The sequence below is a fragment of the Nicotiana tabacum genome, chromosome 17, assembly GCF_000715075.1.
Source record: "Nicotiana tabacum cultivar K326 chromosome 17, ASM71507v2, whole genome shotgun sequence".
NCBI lineage: Eukaryota > Viridiplantae > Streptophyta > Magnoliopsida > Solanales > Solanaceae > Nicotiana > Nicotiana tabacum.
In genome coordinates, this window is record NC_134096.1 from 13,737,533 (window position 1) to 13,764,048 (window position 26,516).

Here is a 26,516-nt window from a genome sequence, read left to right on the forward strand (position 1 = left end):
TCCATTCACTTCGAATAAACCCCTAGTTAAACCCTATTGAATAATTTGTTTTTCCTTTTCTCCCTTCTCTGTAAAGACGAAAGAGCACAGAAGACACCATTTATCGGTAAATTTCATTAACTTTTTGTTTCACGTTTGTTTAAACATGAATTAGCTACATGCGTAATTGTGAAGATTTAGGAATTTTTATCAGTAGCACGAAAATTATCACTACACGCTATGATCTTTTGTAGCAATAGATTCATATACTGTGTGTTAAACAGACACCTCAACACGACACAAACACCTCAACACGAAGGCGTTGGATGAATCCGCACTAGCAACAAACTAGAGGCGAATCCAGTATTTGAACTTTATGTGGTTCAGAATGCCCGTGAAACCAATGACCATTTGAGTTACTGGGTTCAAATTTAATATATCTACATATTTAGTAAATATCTTAACACATATAGGGTCTGAGCCAAATTTGGCTGAACACGTATCTAATACTGTACATCCGCTCCTTCTACAAATGCATTTGCAGTAGATTCTTTGCCCACTTGACATTGTCCTTACTTCGTACATGTAGTAGTAGTAGTGGTAGAGTAGTCAATGTGATCTAGCAGGTGGACTAACAAAAATGCTTATAGATGAGGTAGGCTAAGGGTAGTTTGCCGGCAAAAGGTGTGCGTATACACATATGGAGTCTAAGGTAGTGTTGTTGGGTAACGCCAACATCCTGCCTATGGCAAGGCCCGCAAGGGAGCTCGGGTGGCTCGGGTCGGAATCATGATCGAACATGGCGCTTGCTTGGTGGGCTTGGTTAAGAAATAAGTTGCGCCCTTGCTATCAACTATAGCTTTTGGCATAATGGTAAGCACTTGATCCTAACTAGTGTGTGCATTAACACTTGCTACACATATAGCAGATTCATTGTCCACGGCATAAAGGGGTATGATGATTGGGCATCATCCTTTAGGCTAAAGTTTTCTTGGCAGATCTTGCTGTATGCTTCTTAGACTGGATTCAGACCAGTAATAAGACTTCTTGTACACAAACATGTACACAACATCGAGTTGAAGGCAGTGGGTGCAGCAGTGACTTCTAAACATACAGTAAATTCATTGCCCAGGACATAAGGTGTATTGTGATTGGACAACGTTCTCACATTCCTCGATTTTTGCTAAACTGCTAAAGTTCTTTTAGCATATTTTACCGTATGTTCCCTTTTTTTTTTTTTTTTTGCATTGGGTTCAGACCTATAATTAGGCTTTTTGATGTAAGTGTTGTTTTTTATCTCATAGGTCCGTAAAGATGGCTGCTAATAACCTACCAACAACCGTTGACAAGGAGCAGGTTCTTTACTTTTGTGATGCGTTTATCATTTAGTCTTTGTTTTTCTGTAAGGAAAAATGCTTCCTGTGTGATTATCACACATTTGTTAGTAATTCCAGCTTCCAAATTTCAAAATACCGTCAGACCTCTCTATCACAACATCGCTATATAACTACCATTCACTACAAGAGCCAAGTTTCTTTGGAACTAATTTCCATGCTATGTTATAATATATGTTATTTATAACAGCACTTCGCTATAACAACCAAAAAAATCTGGAACAACCTAGGCTGTTATAGAGAGGTTTGACTGTATTTGCATTCTATGTAAGACGTTAAATGCAGAACTTTTCAAGCTAAAATGTTTCTGGTTCTTACACCCCCTCACCTTTTTCCTTATGTATGCAGATTTTTGGCATGGCTGAGAAGGAGATGGAGTACAGGGTTGAATTGTTTAACAAGTAAGGTGTTCCAAATTGTAGCCATTTCAATCATAAGTCTTAACCTAATAGCACAATGAAATCTTCTTGGAGTAAAAAAATTAAAAGATTTGGTGATTATCCATATGATTCAGTTTTCCTTCTAATTCCGCTCCAATATTGTTGCTTAGTTACTTCCATTGAAGGCATGTGTACAAAATTTCTGAACTTACATACATTGATGTTTATTGTTGTGATCTAGGCTCACTCAGACATGCTTCAACAAGTGTGTCGAGAGAAAGTACAAGGACCCTGAGCTAAATATTGGCGAAAATAGCTGCATCGATCGTTGTGTATCAAAATATTGGCAGGTAAATGATTCGATGATTTCATTCTAATACTTTTTTTGTTTCCTTTTGGTCTGAGGATAAGTGATCTGGTTGCCGTTAAATGAACTTTAATGTATTAATTTTGAAATTATAGCTGCCTTTTCACTCAAAAAGCAGCGGAAACTATGAGTATTTTCTTCCTTACATTTTGTGTGTCATGCGCTTTTCCAGGAACTCTATCAGTTTCTAGGTTTAGATAACAGTTCAGATAGTGACCTTATAATAAAAACAACCCAGTTCATATACTAATTTTTTCCGGGCTGTCTTGTCGTTGTGGACTAAAGCAAACAAGTATTATGTTTTTCATCTAAACAAAGCACTCATACTGAGTGGTAATTCTTACCATTTTAGCATGGGAGTTAGGGAAAAGCCGTAAAGGTCACTGGATGGGGTCACCAGAGGTTGGGGAAAGGGACAGGGTAGATAGCCTCAATGAGTACTTTAGTCAATATACAATGGATTTATGTAGGGGTGTACATAGGTCGGGTTGGTTCGGATTTTTCAATTATCAAACCAAACCAATGGTGTCGGGTTTTTAAATTTATAAACCAAACCAAACCAACAAAGTTGGCTTTTTCAATCTCGGTTTTTCTAGGGTTTTTCGGATTTTTTCGGGTTTTCGGGTTTTCTTTCGGTAAAGTCTTCATAGCATAAAATATGTAACTTGTGCTCCAAATATTTCTTAAGTCCTAGTAAAACATAACTATATAATGTATTTTCCAAGAAACTAACACAATAATATGAGATAAGTCATAGCATTATACTAAAGTATTCAATAACAAAGATAAAATAATAAAATTACATAAAACAAATATTGCTAATTAATAAGCCATAATAAAAATTAACATAATCTAAAAATACTATATAAGTCATGCTAAAGTAAGTATAGCTACTAAGTACTAATATTAATTACATAACTAAGCACTAAAGAAAAAGATAAACTAAGCGATGCATTTTCATTATAAACCAATGTAAAACTAAAATAATTATCCAACACTATCGTCATTCCTAGTATTAAATTGAATTTCTTTTGTTAGCATTAGTATTTATTTGAACTTTATTTGAGTTACTACATTTATGGGGTTTAAAATTGATTTACCATTCAAGAATGTTAAGTCTAAACTTGAAATAATACGTTAAAAGATAAAATTATGAAAAAGTTTAAGAAATATTTATAAATTACATTACTATAAATATTTATATGTATAAAATATTTTTAAAAATTATATAAATGTACTATCAGGTTGGTTTGGTTTCAGTTTGACTTTTTTTAGTTAAAACCAAACCAAGCCAATTATGGTCGGGTTTTATTTTTCAATACCAAACCAAATCAAACCAAACCGCATCGGATTTTTTTTTCCGGTTTGACTCGGATTGTCGGTTTAGTACGGTTTATCGGTTTTCTTTGTACACCCCTAGATTTAGGAAAAGTTCCATTTTATAAAGTCTAAGGGGGTGTGTGATACTCATGCTAGTTTAATATAGAAATTTATATCCTGTTTGGTCGTGCTTCTAAAATCAACTTATTTTGAAAGTGAGAAGCAATTTGTGTTTGGCTAATTAATTTGTAAAGCACTTTTGAGGAGCAATTAGTGTTTGGCCAAGCTTTAAAAAGTGCTTCTAAGTGTAATTTTTTCAAAAGTATTTTTGGGTAGAAGCTAGTTTTTTTACTTCTCAAAAACTGCTTATGCTTCTACTCAAAAGTACTTTTTCTTTTCTTCTAAAAATTTGGCAAAACACCATAACTTTGGAAAAAGTACTTTTGGCCAAAAAGAAGTACGGCCAAATAGGCTATTAGTACATTCATTTTAGTCCATGAAAGCTGATTAAGACTTGAGATTACATATTGCAAGGCAAAGAGTGCTATGTCTCCAAAGTTAAGTAAAATAATTGGACTCTAGTTTGTGGCCAAAAGAGTTTTTTTCCATATGTTTTGAAATGATAGCTAGGTGGTAGAAGAAGTTTGAAAATAGGTAATTGAATAGTTTAGTGGATTCCGGACCAGTTAATTAAGACTTAGGGGTGGCAATTGGGCAGTTTACTTCGACATTGTGCAAGTTAAAATGGGCTGAATCAACAAGTGGATCATGACCCAACCTGCCAAAAGTTTATTTGGACCTAAATGGGTTGGGCTTTTTATTCATTCTTTTTGGAGGCATCAATTAAGATTCTCAACCTGCCCTCAACCAATCTTGTTAGTAAAATCAACAGCAGATACTTAATTTTTTCATACCTATTTCTCTTATTTATGTAACATTTTTTATAATTCCCTCGCACTTAATTGATGTATTTAATCTTAGCACAGAACTGAAGAAACATTATGAAAATAATAGTCTCACCAATAATCTTGAGACTTCAAAGCTTTTTAAAAATTGTAGAAATGTTAATTAGCTTTTATTAGTTACTACCAATCTACCATCACTTAACATTTAGTATGTGGCTTACTAGTTACAACAAACAAGCTTAGATATAATCACTTCCAGGAAACTAATACGTGGGACACACTTATCCTTCAAGAAAGAGAATTGAAAACAATTTTTCATATTCGTAAATAACTTGAAAATAATAATGAACAAAAAGTAGAAAGAAAACTAGAATATGACTTTTGGAAGTATTTCAATTGGCAATTGTGTGGGGTTATAAATCATATACGGGTATAGATTAGGAATAGAACTGAAGAGCAAGGGTTGACCTCGTTTTATTATCGGATTAGGCGTGTGTGTAGGGGACTATTTACCTACTAATGCCTAGCCCAAGGGTGAAGTTAGGGCACGAGTCAGTATTGGACATCTCCACGGGTTAATTCAGCTACTGTTTTCTAATGGGTTACTCTGGGCATAGCCCAAATAAGTAGACCAGCAAAACACATTTTGTCCGTCCGGTTAAATCTTTGTCAGGTTGGGTGAGTTATATATTATTGGGTCAATTTCGCCACTCAATTGAGATGATGATGCTTGGGCTAATAGAGAGTTAGAGGATGTCGTTTCATTATTTTGGAAGTGTTTTTTTTTTTTAAATCTAGGGGTTGCAAATTTGGCCAGAAGTCTATAACCCGCCCCAAAATTTAATGGGTTGGGTAAAATGTATTTTGCTGGTGGGATGATTTGGGCTATGCCCAAAATAACCCATAAGAAAAGAGTAGCCCAAGTTGATCCGTGAAGATATCCAAATTGGCCTATGTGATGCCTAAATCAAGATGTGGCTCGCAAGCAGATAATCGACTTCCAAAAATCTATATATCCTATTGCGCTAATTGTATGAGGAACGATTTGTCTCTTGTGAATATCAAGATTTAGTTGATGTGTATTTTTTGATATTTTGGGAAAATAATCTTCAATGCGATAACAATAATTAGTGTTTAATCGTGCTTTGGTGCAAATACTATTGTCATTGGCCCAAAGTAGTTGAATATTAAACTAAAATTTTAAAAGGAGCTTAATGTCAATTTAGTATCTATATCTATCTATTTCTATGTAGTATATATCATTATATTATTGGAGAGTAGTGAACAAGGATCTTAAGAGCATGTTTCGCTTAGTTGATTTAAAGTAGTTGATATTTGATAAGCATTAGGTGTTGAAAAACACTTTTAAGTGCTGAAACTTATTTATTAAATAATCAGTTATGTGTTTGGATAAAAGTGCTGAAATGATAATAAGCAATTGAAGTATTTGGTAGAAATCTCCTCTAATGTAGGTGCACCTAGTTTGGAATTATTTAGGACTTGAATGAATATAATGTAGGCTTTTGAATAGGGGTAGGATAGAAATATGGGTAATAAGTGATTACGATCTTACTAAGCACTATAGAATTCAACACTCACCTTCTTTTCTTTTCACAATGTTCACCCTTTGCTTATTTTTCAAACTTTGTCGTCCCTTTATTTCGCAACTCCTTTTTATTGTGAAGACCTGAAGCATTTGGCTACGAAGGCTGAATTTTTGCTCCTTCAGTTCCTTCTTCAGTTTTGGCCTTTGCTCAATTTTATGTAAGTGTTTGATGCTATTCCATATTTTATGCTCTCACATCAAACCATGGTTAGTCAATTAGTCACAGTAAATGGGGCATAAATCCATCAAAAAGCATAAGAGAAGCTGGTAAAAATACCAATATATTCTTGGTTAAAGAGCCCTAATTTGAGCCAAATCAAAAATTTAAATCTGAACATAGTGAACAGCTACTTATAAGTCAGACCTCTTTTTAGTTGCTAATTTTTTGTCAAACAATCGTATCGGTGTTACTTTTATGTTTTTTGTGATTCTTCAGCTTGTGGTAAATTCATGCCACATGCATGCTTCTCAAACTCTATGCACATTAACGGGCTTCTCGAGTTGAATACAACTGCAGCATACATTGTTATCCCATTTCTTTCTTTTAACTAGCATACAATTTTGTTCTTCAAATATGTTTCAGATGTCCTCTGGTAATTTTATGCTGAAAATGTAGATAGCTTTGGTACATCTGCACTTGTCAAATATTCAAGTCACTTTTTATTTTTATTTTCAGGCAACAAACCTTATCGGTCAGATGCTCGGTAATGGACGATCACCCATGTGAAATTCTTCTACGCCTGACCATATAAAGACCAGGATATCATATGAATTAGCATTATGGTTTTGTTATCGCCACCAAAACCTTGAAATTTTGATGTTTTTCTGAGATTTACAGTAATGTATTTTTGCGGTTGATAAAGAAATGCATATAGGTTTTCGTTCTTATTTTAGGATTAGTTCCAGCGGCTCCGTTCTTTATATGGAAGTATTTTAATTAAAGCTTTGTCATATTGTCCTTCTTAATGCAACTGAAATTTCCTCTTTCCACATTTGTCATTGTTAGATGAATTTCCTATCTAGACTTTCAATTTACCATGGCCTTTCTTGTAAGCGTGGTCCTTATTGATGTTAGTAAGAAATGTTATTCTATCAAGACATCCTTTAATTCAAATAAAAATGTGTGGAACTAGTCGAGGTGCATGTAAGTCGGTCCAAATATAACCTTGTTGGACAAAGCATTTTGCGTTCACGCATGGTCCGGGAAAAAGCCGCATTCCAAGGGGTGTAACAATATGTATATATTGGTTCATAGGCAAAATACTAGAACTTTTGTCCAAACTAGAATATACTGAAATTTTTGTCAAGTCTTTTTAATATGTATATATTGTTTATTTTACAAATAGAAACTAAAATATAAGGCTCATTATCTCTTTTCCAGAATTCTTGTTAAGGATGCAAAGAAACCGGCGTTCAAGGTAAGTGCTTTTTTTCTTTTTTCTCTCATTCATATTGTCTTTCAAGGCTTATATATATAATGACTTCAGTAAAAATGAATAATCAACTGATTGAATTATCTCACAAGTCACAATTTAATTGAAAGAAAAAAATAGTTCACTATTATTTGAATGATTTAACGATTGGCAATAACAAAAAGTTTTAGAATTGATTTAGTCAATATCGTTTTCAAATATTAGACAACAGAGCTACAGGGAGCCTCTAAGGAGGCGTTTGGTTTATTTTGTCAAATTCATTTATTTTGCCAGCCTTAATATATTTTCGATGAAGACAACCTTTTTTCTTAGAGACTTAAGTTTTTTTATAGACATTTTTAGGATCCATTTATTAGCTTAAAAGCCAACTAACATTTTGTGTTGAGTTTAACTTTTTAAAGGTAGAGTTCTTTGGTAATAAACTGCAGTTTTGATCAATTGGAAAAAGCAGTGGACAAACTTTTGATAAAAATGTAGTCATTTAATGCCACACACGATTTTTTTCTTTTGTTGTAATATAATTAACATTCGTAATTTTCAAAAACTTATATCTTTTAAATTTTTTATTTTATGATTTAAACATATTGTTAAATATAATATTTATGTTAAATTTTAATTGAATGCTCATTGGTATTGGGTAAATGCACAACACGCATATTCTGGGACTAATTACTGTAAACGTTATCCTAATATGCCTCAATTGCGGCTACATTCTCCGTATTCAAAATCAAACACTTATAATTTTTATATACTGCAAATTCTACACAAATATGATTTTTATCTCTATGTTTCAATCAAGACACTTAAAACCCTCATATGCAATGGGATCCTACAAAAGTCGTACATGATTCAATATACAGTTAATCATTTAATTTCCCCGGCCCAAATTATCAAATTAACAAAAATAATAATATGTTCGTAGGATTCCCTTCACAAAAGAGAGTAAGTTTTTAACGTTAAAATACAACGAATATATATAATTGAGTCATAATATTATAGGGATGCTAGTGTAATTTACTCGAATTGTTTAATGTTAGAATTCAAATAATGAAGGAGGCATTGTCCTATTTAAGATGTAAAATTGCTAATATTTTAACTTTTATTACAAGATAAAGATTAATTTTCACATTAGAAACACTATAAGTGAGAAGTGCTATGCAATATATCTTATCTAATTTTTATATATTTTCTAGAATAGTTAGGATTTGCATCATGATGGAATGATACCCGAGGGTGTTGCCTAGTAGTCAGTGAAGTGAGTGAGAACCATGAGGTATGAGGTTCAAATTCTAGCCGAGGCAAAAGTTACTAGGTGATTTCTTCCCATCTATCCAAGCCTTGGTGGATAGAGTTACCTGGTACCTGTTACTGGTGGGAGGTGGCAGGTATCCCGTGAAATTAATTGAGGTGCACGCAAGCTGGCCCGGACACTACAGTTATAAAAAAAAATTCATGATGAAATGATGAAAAGGTGAATCTGTGTGCCTTTAATGAGATAAATCGAATCTTGTGCATTTATGATAGTGAGACCAATTCGATAGTAATTAACCTTTGAGTTTTATCCTTGAGTAGACTAAAGTGAAGATATTGGATTGGAGCAAATGATGGTGTCTATAAGAGCTGCATTGTAAGAGAGGCTACACTACGTGGAACGTCCGTAGATGAAAACACTAGGCCAGACGGCTTAGAACCGCTGCACAAGGATACTGAGTCTTCTTTTGTTATAACCCGCACATAGTGATGGAGCCGATGAAAGAGGGACTATGCAAAGCTTGTAAAAGGGGAGAGGCGACGGTGATGTTATAGCCTTATCACCATATTTTGGCAAGGTTATGACATCATTGTCGCGTCTTCCTTTTCACACGCTTTGCACGGGCCCATTTTCCGTCCGCTCCAACACCATGTCTATGTTAAAAAAAAGAAAGAAAAGAAGAACTCAACATCCTTCTGTGGCCCTTTTGAGCCATCTGGCCCGGTGCTTCCATCCACAAACGCCCCACGAAGTGTTGCATCTTAAAATGCAGCCCTTATTGACGCCGTCAGATTCTCTAATGTTTTTAGGTTGGTCTATAACATTTGGGCTTGGAACATTAACCGTGCAACCATTTGTCCCGATTTGGCAAGAGACTCATGAAAAAAAAAAGGAATTTTATTTGTATATACATATATATGAAATTATAAACTTATTTACTCGGTTTTAGTTAGGTTTTTCTATTTACAGAAAGTAATTACAGTTTTTAAAATTTATATAAATTCGGTGAAAATTATTATATACAACTTAAATATAATTTTTTGTTGTATAGAAATGGAAAAAAAGCTAGAGCTTATATGCAACTTGTATACAATTGTGTTAGTTGTATATATTTTCTATGTCGTTTGTACACGCGACGTATAAAATGTATATACAATTTATTTATGTCTTCTTTTTCGAGTTTTAATATGAAATTTCAACTAAAATCAACTCGAATCTTCACCAAATTCTTTTAAAATTGAGCTATAATCTTCAAAAAATATTCTCAATTATTTGTAACAATATCCAATCCAAATAAATAATACTTTTGTAAAATTCGATTTTTAAATTCAAAGCTTCAAAACTTTTTAAATAGAGTTTTTAATGGATTAACAGGTTTTCAGTTCAATCTGCTTTGGCAGTACATATAACTAGCATTAATTTCCTATAGAAAATCCAAGACCATATTTTCCCAATGAGAAGCACAACCTTTTCGTTTCTTGTACAGGTAGTCCCCTACCCTTTACGACGTTATTTTGAACAGAGGCTGAATAATGAAGACTGGTATTGGTTCGCGAGTTTGATATTGAGATTCTAAAGGGGAAGAATAGCATATTATCACTAATTTGTATATAATTGTTAATTCGTATATGAGACTATAATTAAGTGATAATCTCTTTACTACGGATAAATAAATTTATAATATAGTATAATTGGGAAAAAAGTCAAAAATAGTGAGTGACCCATCTACAGTTATCCGCTTCTAACCCCATTATATTACGATCGAATATTACGCAAATGTGGGCTCTTTTCCTCTCAATTTATATTACTTTTTGGTTTATGGGCAATTGGCCTTGAAATTTTGCAACTAGAAACTTGTCTCTTTATCTTTTATTTTATTTTATTTTATTATTTTTAATTACCAATTATTCTCCCTTCTGAGTATTTATATGCAGTGGCGGAGCAACATGCACCCAAGGGGTGTCAACCGACATCCATTCGTCGGAAAATTATACTATTTAGCTCGGTATTTAAAAAATAAAAATAAAAATAAATAAATAAATATATATATATAATGACACCCCTTGACTTCTTGGTGAGTTTATTTCTTTATATTTTGATTCCCTTTAATAAAAATGCTGGTTCCGCCACTATTTATATGTCAAACTTATGGTTGGTATGGAGCATTGGAGCTTAAGATGTTAACTTGACTTATGGATACATTAGTGGTAGTGGCAGAGAGTATGAAAGTAATGGTTGCAAAGTTAGCTTGATAGTGAAAATATCTCATAAACTTTTGAATTTAAGTATGTAAATGATTTTAGATTATTGTAAGTTGTGAAAGTAGTTTAATTGTGTCAAACATGTTGGGATGTTTTAAGATGAAATAGTGTTGTCTAAATTAGGATATAAAGAGTACTACTATCTTTATGTGGTTGAAAAATCTTTTTGTATAATTTGCCCATTGGGTTTGGCCCAGTGGTAAGAACACAAATTATGATTTAGGTGCATGTCAGGGATTGAATTTTGACACAGAAAAAAGCGTACATTTAACCTACATTTAAGCAGAGCGGTTTCATCCTGACTTTCATCGGGGACAGGTACGGGGTCTGGATCGGTCGATACGATGAACGGGAAAGCCGGTCATAGTTCAGTAAAGATTTTAAGTGGGGAGGTAGAGAGGGGTCCGTTATCCATCGAGTTCGAAACGTGCTGCTACCACGATGCTACAAATTCACGTATGTATTGTTGAAGATGTGGTTGTATATCTCCGGGAAGAGTAAATTTCATAAATGATCATATAACTATGACTTTTTTTCACTAAAATCATATAACTTTATTTTCTCACACAAAAATCATATAACTATGATTTTTTTTCACCAGTCATATAACTATGTTTTCTCACATAAAAATCATAAAACTTTTACTAACCCACACAAAAATCATAGTGATCAGAAAATACAAATTTTCAGTAGTATTTTTTTATTTTGTAGTTTTTATTTTTTATTTCAGTCTAATAAATAGGGATGACCCAACCCGACCCAATACTCATATATAAAAATTAAAATAATACTAAAAGTGAATAGTAAATCCTTCAAAAATATGATACTTCTGTATTATATTTTTCTTTCCGAGATTTTTATTCAAATTAATAGCATTTTTATTTCAAGTACTCTCTAATTATAACTTTTATTTCTTTATTTTTGTTAGAATCTCATGCATTCCAAACTAAGTTTTTATGGGGGGAAGAATTCACTTTTCATATTATTTTAACTTGCATATATAGTTATTGGTTCATACTGGGTTGGGTCATTCCTATTTTAAGGGAAAAATATAAAATTAACTGACCCATCGAAACTAATTGCATTTGCTAGATAAAATATATATAGAATGTGTATGTTATATTTATATAATACACACATATATAAAAAATATTTTATCAGCTATTATTTTTGGAGGGCTAAAAATATACTCATATTTCTCCTATTTTAATTGAATAATTATTTATTAGACTGAAAATAAAAAATAAAAAAACGTAAAATAAGAAAATAGGATCAAAAAATTTATTTTCCGACCACTATAATTTTTATGTAAGTTAATGAAAGTTTTATAATTTTTGTGTGAGAAAATAAAGTTATATGACTTTTGTGAAGAAAAAAAAATCATAGTTATATGATTTTTGTATGAGAAAATAAAGTTATATGACTTTGGTGAAAAAAAGACATAGTTATATGACCATATGTGAAATTTACCCCTAAAAAGAGTATCCTATTATGTCTTTCTTTTCATATAAAAATATTGGTAAAACTTAAATAACTGAAATTGGTATTCGGTTAATCCGTATTATTTAGCTGCTTCTACCTTCTATCACTTTCTATGCTATTCAACTCTAACTTTTCTCTCTTAATTGATTTTGTAAATGATGACAGATGAGAGTGAAATAAAAGAGTGAGATTTTACACATCAATTGTTTTAGTGAAAGGTGTATAAGTCAAAATCTGCCCAAAAATATTTAGGGCAATATAGCACTAAGGAATGGGTCAATCGAGGTCGACCAGGAAGCAGCGAGGTTTGTGGTCGAGATGTCAACGGGCGAGATCGAACACCATTAGTAGAGTCGTAACGACTATTTTTCAAAATGGGATATTAAAGAAAATATTTTAGTGGATATTCTCTACACTTGTACTATTAGGGTGTGTTAGGGTTATGTCTCATATATATAGAAAAAGAGACAGCAATGTAGGGCGTGTGACATTCATTTTGATAAGAACAAACTTTTGAGAAAAGATTCTCTCTCTTATAGAAAGATACAAACACTATCTTTCCATCAAGATTCTTCCTCATATTATTTCACACATTTCCATCAGATCCAAGAATAATTCGAACATTCTAGGATTTGTCTGTCACTCATCATTGTTAGGAGAGACAATCATCTAGTTCATCCTTTATTGGGTAAACCACTTCTCATATTTACTTAAATGCCATTTATTGTTAGTTCTTCCTCCATTATTTCTCATACTTTTTAGAACAATTAATGTAGTCAATCCACTACCAGATCTGTCTAATGTTATTCATGTTTTCGGAACTCACATCTAGAGATATTATTTTTAACTAAGTTTAACCCATTATTATATAAACTCAACTATTTTAGCCGAAAGTTATATTTTTTGGTCAAATAATTTGGCGTCGTCTGTGGGAAATTTCTAATTAAAATTTTAGTTTCTTTTAGATTTATAACTAACACGGATCGCTAACGTAAAAAAGAAAGAAGAGCAAGAACAAGATCTCCTTTCTTTGTATGCACAAATCCAATATGGCAGATAACATAGAAGAAAGGACGAGAATAATAAGTGATCTCATAACCAACCTCATGAGCGTCATCAATGAGAGTTGTGAAACAACGAACGAAGACGCAATGGCCAATGCCTCCCCTAGGCGAGATGGGTCACCCCCTCCTCACTGCAGCATCACAAAATCTCTTGGTAAGAAAGCCTCCACATCTGCAGGGGAAGAGACGCCCCAGCTGTAAAAAAGCTCTTCGAAGCATGACTAACCGACGTGCTAACTGGCATCCTCAACAAGTCCGCCCAAGACGCAACTGTGGAAAATACAAGGATTTACACTGTGCAACGGGCGAACGAACAGTGTGACCAACTCCCTCCACCTCCAACAACAAGTATTACTCACAACGTCATTGATAATGCAGGTGATAACGCTCTTGCAACCATTTTGGAAAGGATGGAGAAAATGGAGAACGAGAACAAGGTACACCGAGATTAAGTGAAAGAACACCAGGAAAGAGTCGATAAAATACCTGACACCCCCAAACTGTTGTCGAAGTGAGATGCCGACCGATTTATCGAGCAGCCATACAGTGACGATACAGCCCCACATGCCATACCGAAGACCTTCAAAATGCCGCCCTATCTAAAAATATATGATGGCACGACTGACCCTGAAGATCATGTGACTCACTATGTCACCGCCGTGAAAGACAATGATCTCGCCAAAGAACAAGTATCCTCTATTTTGTTGAATAAATTCGGTGAAACCCTCACAGGAGGAGCGTTGACATGGTATTCACAACTACATGCGCGCTCTATTGAAACTTTCGAAGAGATGGCAGACAAGTTCGTAACGGTCCATGCTGGGGCCAAGAAAGCCGAGGCAAGAGTGAACGACATATTTGCTATTAAGCAATCTCCAGGAGAGGGACTGAGGGACTTCCTCGCTCGTTTCAATTGAGTAAGGATGACCCTACCAAACGTGTCAGAAGAAATGGCAGTCGCAGCCTCCCAGAACGGGCTGAGTAGGGACAGTTCGAGGGCGACTAGAAAGCTATTGAGTCGACTGATAAAGTATCCCCTAACCACTTGGGATGAAATACACAACGCATATTGTGCCGAGGTCTGAGCAGATGAGGACGCCCTCAATGGACCAACTCATCGACTGACCTCGGTACAGGCCGAATCCAGAAAAGATCAAAGAAATGATACCAGAAGGGACCTCGCAGCTCCACGACCCAACAAGGAACGACATCAACCATATGTCAGAGAGGCCATTGCACCCCTTCGTCCCGCCACGAAGAAGGCCCACCCAGATCAAGGACAGGGACTCACCGGAATGAGAGAGGTATGCCTCCTTTATTATTTGCTCATAACTTTTGTGTGTCACCTATAGAAATAGTCTACGCCTTGGAAAAGTTCAGACCAAAGGTGAAGTGGCCATAAAAGATGAGGTCAGATCCGAGTACAAGAAAATCGGATGCCCTTTGTGAGTTCCATTAAGAACGAGGGCACAAAATCAAGATTGCATCGCCCTAAGGCAGGAGGTCGTAAACATGTTACGACAGGTACACCTCAAAGAGTTGCTGAGCGACCGAGGAAGGACTAACTTTGCCAGAGGGCACGAATAATATCAAGGGCCGCCGAAACCTCCCTCACCGACCCGCACCGTCCATATGATCATCGGTGGCAACGAAGATGTTTCCATCAATAGCGTAAAGTTTGCCACTAACCACAAGCTTAAACGGTCGATCACCCCCGAGCGGTGCGATGAACTCGAAGAAAGTATCATCTTCAATAAGTCAGATATCAACGATTTGGTTTTCCCTCACTATGATGCCCTTGTTGTTACTTTACGAATTTTAGATACCGATGTGAGACGCATTATGGTAGACGCTGAGAGTGGTGCGTGCATTATCCATCCTCGAGTACTTGCACAAATGAAACTCGAAGATAAGATAGTGTCGCATTGCATCACGCTAACTGGATTTAACAATGCAGTTGAGCGAACATCGGACGAAATCACGCTTCCCGTTCTGGCTGGTGGCATCACTTTGGAGACCACATTCCACATCATGGACCAAGATACAACATACAATGTCATAATAGGGCGACCATGGATACACACCATGAGGGCCATCCCCTCCATCTTATACCAGGTCATCAAATTCCAGACTTTCTAGGGGATATTCAGCATACGAGGGGAACAACGCACATCTCAAGAATGCTACCGCATCGCTCTAGACTGCATGGCCACTAAATAAGCAAAGGACCAAGAAAAAAAGGCATAACAATCAACAGGGTCGAGGTCGATATATGATAATAGCAAAGACATCATCAGAGACCCTGATATGGTCGAAGCTGTGGAATCGACCATAGAAGACCTCGACCCCATTCAATTAGTCACCAACGATCACAATAAGAAAGCTTACATCGACTGCAAACTTCAGGAACCAAGTAAATTCCATCAGTTCTTAACTACTAATGCAGATTTGTTTGCTTTTAGCCATGCAGATATGCCAGGTGTCCCAAAAGAATTCTCCACGCACAAACTAAACATCGACCCATTACACCCCTTCGGTGAGGCAGGTTAGGCTAAGTTCAACTTCGCGATTAATGACACGGTGCGAGAAGAGGTGGAAACACTATTGGAAAATGGCTTCATTAGGGAGTCGAAGTATCCCCAATGGGTCGCCAACGTGGTGATGGTGAAAAAGAAGAATGGGAAATGGCGGATGTGCGTGGATTTCACAGATTTGAACAAAACATGCCCCAAGGATTCATTTCCATTACCCCATATCGACCAACTCATCGACTCAACGGCCGGGCATGAATTACTGAGCTTCTTAGATGCCTATTCAGGATAAAATCAAATCCTCATGGAAGAAGAAGATCAAGAGAAAACCACATTCATCACCCATCAGGGGATGTACTGCTACAAGGTCATGCCCTTCGGGATGACAAACGGAGGGGCAACTTACCAAAGGTTGGTGACGAGAATGTTCAAAGACCAGCTCAGCAAAATGATGGAAGTCTATATAGACGAAATTCTAGTCAAGTCCAAAAGGAAAGAAGATCACATCGACTATCTGAGAGAGACCTTCGACATACTCAGACGATACGAGGAATCGAGGTCAATCCTGATCAAATCAAAGCCATCGAGGGGATACCAGAACACTTGACCACCAAAAAATAGGTTTAGAAGTTGACATGCCGTATCGCCGATCTTTCAAGATTCATCTCACGATCATCAGACAGGTGTCATATATTCTTCGGTGTACTAAAACAGAATAACGACCTCCAATGGACTTCTGAGTGCATCTAGGCCCTGAAGGAGTTGAAAGCGTACCTGTCATCACCACCACTACTTTCAAAGCCAAAGCTAGAGGAACGTCTCCTCGTTTACCTAGATATATCCGAAGTAACTGTAAGCGCAGTCCTGGTTCAAGAAAATAAAGGTGCGCAGTCCCGGTTCGAGAAAAAAAAAGTACACAATGTCCCATCTATTACATTAGCAAAACATTAGTCGATGCCGAGATGAGGTAACCTCACCTCGAAAAATTGGCCCTGGCCTTAGTCGTAGCTTCGCGAAAGCTCAGACCATATTTCCAGTGCCACCCCATCTCGATCGTCACAACTTTCCCCCTAAGGAGCATTTTGCATAAACCCGAGTTGTCGGGAAGGTTGGCCAAATTGGCCATCAAACTGAGCGAGCACGATATCACATATCAACCGCGAACAACGATAAAGTTGCAAGTCCTCGCTGACTTCGTTGCCGATTTCAGCGCAAAAATAATGCTCGAAGTTGAAATAGAAGCAGCCCATGCTTCTCCCCAAAATACAAGACCTCTAGGTCCTGTACACAGACAGCGCGTCTAACATATCAGGGTCCGAACTGGGACTCGTACTCGAAGTCCCAACCGGTGAATTGATTTGCCAGTTCATAAGGTGCCTAGATATGACTAACAACGAGTCCGAGTATGAGGCCGTAATTACAGGGTTAAGGCTAGCAATCAAGTATGGGGCAAAACAGTTAAGACTATGTTGCGATTCCCATCTCGCAGTCAACCAAATCACAGGAACTTTCCAAATCAAGGAACAAAGATTGCAGAAATATCAGACCAAACTCTAAAATTTGCTGCCCGAGTTCGATGAATGTTAACTCGACCAAATCCCATGAGCACATAACGCCGAGGTGGACGGCCTCGCCAAACTAGACGCAACCACTAAAAACATTACAGCCGGAGATAGAAGTGTAGTCCACCTTCTCAACTTGTCGATAGACCAAATCGAGGTAAGAACCATAAACCTGACTTGGGACTCGCGCAACCATATTGTTACATATTTGCAGGACAACGTACTCCCAGGTGATAAAAAAGAGGCCAAGAAATCAAGAATGCAAGTAGCCAGGTACGACATTATCCACAAAAACCTATATAAGAGAACGTACGACGACCCTCTGGCAAAATGCTTGGGCCCAAATCAGATTCAGTGCGTCCTTGAAGTGGTTCACGAAGGCCATTGTGGAGCTCACTCCGACAATCGGGATTTGGTCAGATGCTTCATACGAGCAGGGTATTACTGTCCCACCAATGAAAAAAAAGGCCGCAGACTTCGTGAAAAAATGCGAGCAATGCCAAAAGTACGCCCCAATAATTCACCAAGTAGGCGAACACCGCCATTCGGTCACCTCACCTTGGCCGTTCATCAAATAGAGGATAGAAATCGTGGGTCCCCTCCCAGCAGGGTAAGGTAACGTATGATTCCTTCTAATTTTAACTGACTATTTCTTTAAGTGGGTGGAAGTAGAGGAGCGTTCGCCCAAATACGTGAACAGAAAGTGATCATCTTTATTTGGAAAAACAACATATACCGGTTCGGCCTCCCCAAAGAGATCAGCTGTGATAATGGACCCCAATTCGCAGGGAAGAAGGTCGCTGAATTTTTTGAGAAGTAGCGTATCAAAAGGATACTTTCGACACCATACAACCCCGAAGGAAACGGAAAAGCGGAGTCCTCCAACAAGTCGATACTGAACATCATGAAGAAGAAACTTGAAGACGCCAAGGGACTATGGCCAGAAATATTACCAGAAGTTTGGTGGGCCTACCGAACAATGCTGAAGACAAGCACATAAGAGACGCCCTACTCTTTAGTATATGGGAATGATGCAGTGATACCGGTCGAGGTCGGGGAGCCCAGTTTGAGATACTCTCACGATAGAGGACCAAAGAACGATGAAAGTAGAAGGCAGGAACTCGATGAAGTCGAAGAATGAAGAGACATGGCCTACATAAGAATGATTGCCCAAAAACAACAAGCAGAACACTATTACAACAAGAAGGCAAAGGTCATGCCGCTCAAAGTCGGGGACTACGTGCTTAAAGCTAAAACATAAGCAAGAAAAGACCCACAAGAAAGCAAACTAGGAATAAATTTGGACGGCCCGTACAAAATCACAACAACATCGAACAAAGGGCCATTCCAACTAGAAACAATGGAAGGAAAGCTACTATCAAACAACTGGAATATTACCCACCTCAAGTACTTCAACTTCTAAGAGATAAAGCATCCCCCAAGTCGTACTCTTTTTTCCCTCACTTGAGTTTTATCCCAATTGGGTTTTATCAATAAGGTTTTTAATGAGGCGACGAAAGGGATACTTCAAGTCGAAGTACACAAAAATGGAGGCACAGGACGGTCAGTTCATTGTTTGACCTCTCAAGCCTTCTCCAGATCGACCAATGAAGGGACTAGATAGACTGGGACTGGGACTGAAACACCAGCAAACGGCCAAAAATTTGTAAATTTCTCCAAGTGTATGAACAAAGCAACAATGCATGAAATTTATTTCTATTTCTCCAAATGCACAACCAAGTCAACAATGCTTAAAGTTTATGATATCGACAAACTCCGCACCTAAAAGCATATCTTTTTAAACGTAGGTTATGTTCAACCTTGTTCGAACTAACACCTACCAGCCCTCGGCCACAATTAAACGTAGGTTATGTTCAACCTTGTTTGAACTAACACCTACTGGCCCTCAGCCATAATTAAATATAGGTTATGTTATGTTCGACCTTTCTCGAACTAACACCTACCGTCCCTCGGCCACAATTAAATGTAGGTTATGTTCAACCTTGCTCGAACTAACACATACTGTCCCTCGACCATAATTAAATGTAGGTTATGTTGACCTTGCTCGAACTAACACCTACTAGCCCTCGACTATAATTAACCGTAAGTTATGTTCGACCTTGGTCGAACTAACACCTAATGGCCCTCGTCCATAGTTAAACATGCGTTATATTCGACCTTGTTTGAACTAACACCTACTGATCCTCGCCGATAATTAAACTTAGTATATGTTCGACCTTATTTGAACTGAGTGGTTATGGCTAGAAAATCAAGGCAACCAAGCGACGAAATCAACAAAAAAATATATACAAGTACGAACCACAGGAAGAAAATTAGATGCAAATAACAAAGTTGGTATTTCATACTTAAAACATCTTTACAAAAGCTCATGAAGATGCCACCAACTACACATAAAGATATACAGAAAATACAAAAAAGAAAACTACTGGCCACCACCTTCATTACCTGCAACATCCTCGCCGACCTGGCCCTCAACTACGTCACCTTCTCGACCTTCAACACCCTCGCCATCGCCGCCTTCGCCCTCAGGATATGCAACATCATACCAGACGTTTTGCTCAAGCTGGTCTACATCTTTATCCCTCTCGCCCTCGTCGACCTATGGTATTGCAGGATCATACCTGCAAGCGACTCGAGCTTCTCGAGCATCTTCAAGGGCGACCCCAAAAATAGATCCCGCCGCATGCAAATCTCGGAACACATCTAACTGGGCCTCAACATGAATCCACTCCTTGTATAATTATCGAGGAACATCAGGAAAGTTTGAAGTATGAGAAGCAGATGGTCGCGCCAGTAATTGGACCTTCTCGGCCTCAAGGGCAGCAACTCGATCATAGAGGCCAGAATTCTCTTTCTCCAATTCTCCGATCCTCTCATCGAGCCACTCCTATTTTAACCTTGCCATTTCTAAGTCGTTCTCCCGCTCAAAACGGAGGGTCCGGATCACCACCTCAAGGGCCTCCGTCTTCCTCAAAGCCCCCGACCGAGCTAACTCCACTCTATCCAGCTCATTCTGCTTCTCGGTGATCTCGCCGTGAAGAACCTCCATCTGTAGGAGACACTCATCTAATTGCTTGTGCAACTCGATCACCTGAGTTTGGAGGTCGCCGCACTGAACCTCTACGACCCTACTGACCTTAAGCTCTTCTTCTTTATTTCTCAACGTCCCCTCAAGGACACTGCATTTCTCGAAGTCCTTCACTAGCTCGGCATCTTTTTGCTTCAGCTCGTCCCGAAGGGTCAACAAATTGCTTCCTTCGCCAAAACGCCTGCGGATTTCCCGATACTTGCCACGGTACTTAAAATATTTGAACAAAGCAGACAAGAAAAAGAAGCCTTGAAAAATTTACCCTGAGAGCGAGGCCGGCTATGTTTTTTAATAGGTCACAGTCCACGGAGATCGCGATAGTCCGCGTAGACCCCTCCAGTCTCACTTCGAGTTGAGTAAATGCCTCTTCCACCATCATAAGCTCTCCAGCGTCAAGGTCTGAGCCCGTCTCATAACCATCTTCGGCCACGCCTTTGTCTCTCCTATTAGTCGGCGAAGAAGCACCATCAGTCGGTCGCGAAGTCGAGGGCCTCTCTTGCTGCGAAGTATCAGAAACCCTTCCAGACAGCTCTTCGGCTTCCGTCGTTGCAGAAGGAAGGGATACGCCCTTTACGGCCTCAGTCGATATCGGGACCTCAAACGCCGACTCAACATTGTCTTCAAGTATTATGGCCGCCGTCTCGTGGATGGTAAAATCATCCATCACAGAATATATGGCCCCGACAAAACCTCATCACCAACATCAACTAACCTTCTCTTGCGGGGCACCAAATTCCCATCGCTTGGTGATGATTCCTCCCCATCGTCCACAAGAGGAATAAAGGTGTAGCCGGAAGCTCCACTGTCTAAATATTTGTAGGCGGAGAAGAAACTGATGTTGAGGCAGCAGTAGATGGGGCCGAAGATCGAGCAGACCTAGCCGCGGTCGAGGAGGGAACAGAAACAGAAGAGCGAGTAGGCCTAGCCGCAATTGCAGGGGGGATAGACACCGAAGATGAGGCAGCTTTCCTCTTACGGAATGCAAGAAGGGGAGATTTTGTCCTCCTCGAAGATCCTCGGGCTGGAAAAGAAAGAATCGAAAAAGGTTATCACTATCAGCGTATCAAGCACACCTTATCTCACCGCATGTGTTTCAACATCCAGACCTTATATCATCGCATGCGTATCAATATCACAATGTATCACAATTCGTACCTCAAGTGTCCAATATCACAACTTGCTAGAAAAAGCCAACAATAACAAAATTTCACAATAAGGAGCCCATGGTTCAACCACAATGTACACAAAGCCTCATCAACAACAACCGGAGAGTAACTCAATAAAATGATATTTCACAACTTACACTTTGCCTCAATAGAAACCACGGCCTTGCAACTCAATACCAACTCAACAACAAGATATTCCAAGAATAGCAATTTCAAGTAAAGAATCCAACAGTTAAATAATGAATACAGAATAAAAGGAAGCAAGTAATTCAACTAAACATGTAGGACAAGTTGCAAATAAGAGGTAAGATAAGTAGACATGTAAAATTAAACTAAATATGGTGACTATAACATGTTAAAGTAACTCAATTAAAGCATGAAAGGAAACTACGTAAGTAAAAACTAGAATTTCAATATTTAGCCCGTGTACACACTCGTCACCTTACGTACACTGCCTTCTTATATCACAGTTATCACAACAATACCAAATCCTAAGGGAAATTTCCCCCACACAAGGTTAGACAAGTCACTTACTTCAAACCACGCTAAATCAATCAACTAGAAGGCCTTTCCCTCGATTTTCCAACCCCGAACAGCTCGAATCTAGCCAAAACAATTTCATACTATAAATATAACTATAGGAAACTAATTTAAATAATGAAATTACCATATTTGCAAAGAATTGAAAAATCGCCCCAAAAAGTCAACCCGGGCCCGCATCTCGGAACCCGATCAAAATTATAAAATCCGAACCCCCATTCGATATCGAGTCCAACCATACAAGAATTATCAAAATCCAACCTCATTTTGCCTTTCAAAACACAAAAACTTAGTCTAAGAAGTTCACCATCTTTTCCCAATTTTTCCAACTCCAGTCCTGGCTCAGCCTCTGGCGCCTTTGTAAAGTCAGACTTGACTCTATCACCACGAGGAATTATCTCCTCCACCATGGGAAAGTTCTTATCCTCCACGGCTATAGAGACGCCCTCCGCGTGAGGAGGCAAAACCATTGCCAGGGGAACCGAGTCATTTTCCTCAGTGGAACCAGAAGATACTTTAACCATAGTTCTGAAGAAATAGAGGTAATTCGAATAATGAAAAGTTAAAGGCAAAGAGAATCTCTAGAGCAGGGAAGGAGGATACAAAATTATGGAATATGAAGAAAGAGGCGCTAGGTTTCGATATGGGAAATCTGTAAAACACGAGTGTTTGCCCTCACATCCCTATTTATAAGAATTCGGGCATCGAAAATAAGAAATTATGCCATCATTACCTAGCACAGATATCGAAGAGGTAGATCCAATCAACAGACGCACGCGGAACGACACAAAGCATCGGAAACATGCACCGTAATGATGCATGATATCATGACGTTACTTCGATCTAGAAACGATGCAACCCCAAAAGTTGCGGCTCACGAAAGGCCACATCGCCATATCGTCCCATCTTCTCGACCACGACAAATAGAATCCGCTCATCAAGGATGTCTGAGGCCGGCGTCAATAAGTGGAGGGACTAACTATATAGGTCAAAATCTGCCCTAAAACTTTTAGGGCAATATAGCACTAAGGAACGGGTCAGTCGAGGTCGACCAGGAAGCAGCGAGGTTTGTGGTCGAGATGTCAACAACGGGCGAGATCGAACACCATTAGTAGAGTCATAACGACTAGTTTTCAAAATGAGATATTAAAGAGAATATTCTAGTAGATATTCTCTGCACTTGTACTATTTGGGTGTGTTAGGGTTATGTCTCATATATATATAGAAAAAGAGGCATGTGACATTCATTTTGATAAGAACAAACTTTTGAGAAAAGATTCTCTCTCTTATAGAAAGGTACAAACATTATCTTTCTATTAGGATTCTTGTTCGTATTATTCTGCACCTTTCCATCAGATCCAAGAATAATTCGAACATTTTAGGATTTGTCTATCACTCATCATTGTCAGGAGAGATAATCATCTTGTTCATCCTTTATTGGGTGTATCACTTCTCCTATTTACTTAAATGTCATTTATTGTTAGTTCTTCTTCCATCATCGCTCACACTTTTTTGAACAATTAATGTATGTTGTAGTCAACCCACTACCAGATCTGTCTAGCATTACTCACGTTTTCGGAACTATCTAGAGATATTAGTTTTAACTAAGTTTAACCCATTATTATATAAACTCAACTGTTTTAGCCGAAAGTTATATTTTTTGGTCAAATAAAAGGCAATTTTTATAGAACGATTATGAGTCCAACAATGTTATTTAAGCTGTAGATAACACAGTAAGAAAACAGTTCTACAAACTTCAAGTGAAAAGTAGTTCTTGCCTTTTCTAAGATCACTTATGTCATTCTTTGCTGTTCAGGAAGTAGTTCCACTGTTATTTTGAACAATCGCATCGCAAGAATACACGATCTTTTTCTACTTAGATCTTGATTAGAGATTCCATGAATTCTATTAAACTATTCAAGGAGTTATGTGATGAGCCACCATCTTGAAAAGACATCTGGAGTTGTTGTTTCATTTCAAGTACTCTTTGCCTCAATTCTTTGCCTTCTTCTTCCACCATAAGTTTTCTTATTGTACTTTCTATGACACATCTAGTCAAATCATCAGGCCTTATTTCAAGGCCTACTTTCCATACATGCATTATGTATCTTGCATTCACATTCTGATCACCAAAACATGGCCTGCAAATCATGGGAACCCCTTCAACAATACTTTCTAATGTCGAATTCCAACCACAATGACTCCAAAATCCTCCGACTGCAGGATGTGCCAAAACTTCTTTCTGTGGTGCCTATTTTACTATACGACCTCGATCTCCAATTGCTATCAGTAGCCATTAGGTAAGTCATGTTCAATCGACGTTGAACCATCCGTAAAACTTGGCCTAACTACCCACAAGAATGGTTAGTTACTATTGAATAATCCCCAAGCTGTCTCAATGAACTCCTTTTTATCCATAACAACTATACTCCCCAGGCTTACATAAAGAACAAAGTTAGTGGCTTGAGTATCAAGCCACAAAATGCAACTGGCGTCCTCTTCTGCTAAACTGGTTTGCAAGGAGGAGGCCATTTTGTGTAAAGGTCCTATTGTGAAAATAGGAACCTGATAATGTTGTCGGAGCCATAACAATGCTCGGTTCTCAAGATTCTCTATAGTGTTCCCAATGATTGTCACAGAAGATCCTATGTTAGCCACCTTTTCTAATAACTGCAATAGAGGCTCTGGAATTTCGGAAGTGAGAACAAATGGGAGATCCTTGAACCTGAGGGCTGGTACTTTGGGCACCGGATGCAGCAGCTTAGACTCTGTAATTGTATAAGTAGGTAAATTAGTCTTAAAGCTCAGGACCAGGTTGTGACAATATAGTTTGTGAAATACTCTACTTTGAGAAATTCCTTTCTAGGTTATTGATTGCAGAAGGTATATAGAATAGGTTAAAAATATGTGTTTTAGTTGTTAATTTGTATAGTAAAGGTTGATGGAGCTGATATGAACTAAAATCTGGGATTCTTGTAAAGATCCCTCCCTAGAGGCAGAGCTAAGAATTAAACTTGATGTGTTCAACTTAAGTTTTATAGCACTGAATTTATTCAAAACTTAATATTTTTTGGAATGTTAGTGGTTTAAGTTTATATATATACATAAATATTCTGTGTCGAAAATACTAGGTTCAGTTGAACTCATTGATCAAAGGTTGCATATGTATTTGGGAAAAAAAATTGTATTGAAGAAAATATTTTTCACGATTCTAAATAGCAAAGCATTGAAACTATAAAAGACATTTTTTGACGTACCAAACACAGTATTCTCCATACCCTACCTGGCAAGGGAGTAAAACTTTCTTCCTGGAATTGAAGAAAGGCGCAAGTAGCTTGCATATAAGCACAACTGCTTGACCGGAGTAGAATAGTTGGAAGTTTAAGGTGATCAACCACTTCAGTTGTGAAGTACATTAGGTGGTCATAGATTATGCAAGAAATTTGACCATAGAGCTCTGATTTATCCATCATTTGGACCAAATAGTCTTGGAATGGAACTCTGCAATTCATATTCATTACTGGTATAATTTTCAATAGGTTCAATAAAGAAGAAAAACTATTTGACAAGCCATCCTTCAGTGGCAAGAATGTAAATTCAGGATGTTTGGAGCTATCTGGAGGATTCAACTCGGAGTGGTTTATAACAATGGAAAATCCCTTAGCATGAAGCGTAGAAGCCAGTTGAAGCATAGGCGTTATATGCCCTTGGAAAGGAGATGGTACCAGAACCACACAACTTTTTTCTGCTTCGTCTTCAACCATTTGGATCATCAGCAGTGGCGAATTCAGAATTTAGACGCTGTGGATTTTGAACTAAGAAAATATTGGGCTCTGAAATGTATGTCTCAGTAAATTTATAATTGTTCTTCGCAAAACTTTATATGCAGCACATATTGTTATACTATTCATTTGATCTTTGAATCAAGGGACCCTATTTGGATGTTGATATGATAGGCAATACATATAGTAAACTACAAACACCCGGCTTATGCTTAACTATACTGCTTGTCTTTCAATTAATTTATTTGGTTAGACAATAGGTAGGAGTGCAGTATATAAAAATTAAAGAAAAATTAGTAAACTTTACTGCTTCTCTTTCAATTGATTAATATGGTGGGAGAATAGAAAATGATAAAATCCATGCAGCTAGCGACGATTGCAAT

At 37.6% G+C, this 26,516-nt stretch overlaps 1 protein-coding gene and 1 pseudogene across 3 annotated transcripts; one reads left to right on the forward strand and one right to left on the reverse strand.

The window, feature by feature from the left end:
• On the forward strand, positions 1 to 7,004 carry LOC107763125 (mitochondrial import inner membrane translocase subunit TIM10). Of its 3 annotated transcripts, none has more exons than XM_016581569.2 (6): positions 36 to 106; positions 630 to 852; positions 1,284 to 1,335; positions 1,722 to 1,774; positions 1,995 to 2,103; positions 6,628 to 7,004. In XM_016581569.2, the coding sequence occupies exons 3-6, from the start codon at positions 1,294 to 1,296 to the stop codon at positions 6,676 to 6,678; spliced, it is 255 nt and encodes an 84-aa protein (XP_016437055.2). In that variant the 5' UTR covers positions 36 to 106; positions 630 to 852; positions 1,284 to 1,293; the 3' UTR covers positions 6,679 to 7,004. The 3 variants fall into 3 exon arrangements, with proteins under 3 accessions (XP_016437053.2, XP_016437055.2, XP_016437054.2); XM_016581568.2 differs by lacking the exon at positions 630 to 852 and adding an exon at positions 908 to 1,196 and having other exon boundaries at positions 90 to 106; XM_016581567.2 differs by lacking the exon at positions 630 to 852 and having other exon boundaries at positions 1 to 106.
• A 17,050-nt stretch (positions 7,005 to 24,054) lies between these two features.
• Positions 24,055 to 26,231, reverse strand: LOC107763124 (UDP-glucose iridoid glucosyltransferase-like; annotated as a pseudogene).
• Between the last annotated feature and the right edge of the window lie 285 nt (positions 26,232 to 26,516).

What these genes read in the sequence shown, in the direction of transcription:
- LOC107763125 (XM_016581567.2), top strand. Translation starts at nt 1,294, where the DNA reads ATGGCTGCTAATAACCTACCAACAACCGTTGACAAGGAGCAG. An exon ending in CAACCGTTGACAAGGAGCAG is followed by an intron (nt 1,336 to 1,721) that starts GTTCTTTACTTT and finishes TTATGTATGCAG; the next exon opens with ATTTTTGGCATGGCTGAGAA. An exon ending in AGGGTTGAATTGTTTAACAA is followed by an intron (nt 1,775 to 1,994) that starts GTAAGGTGTTCC and finishes GTTGTGATCTAG; the next exon opens with GCTCACTCAGACATGCTTCA.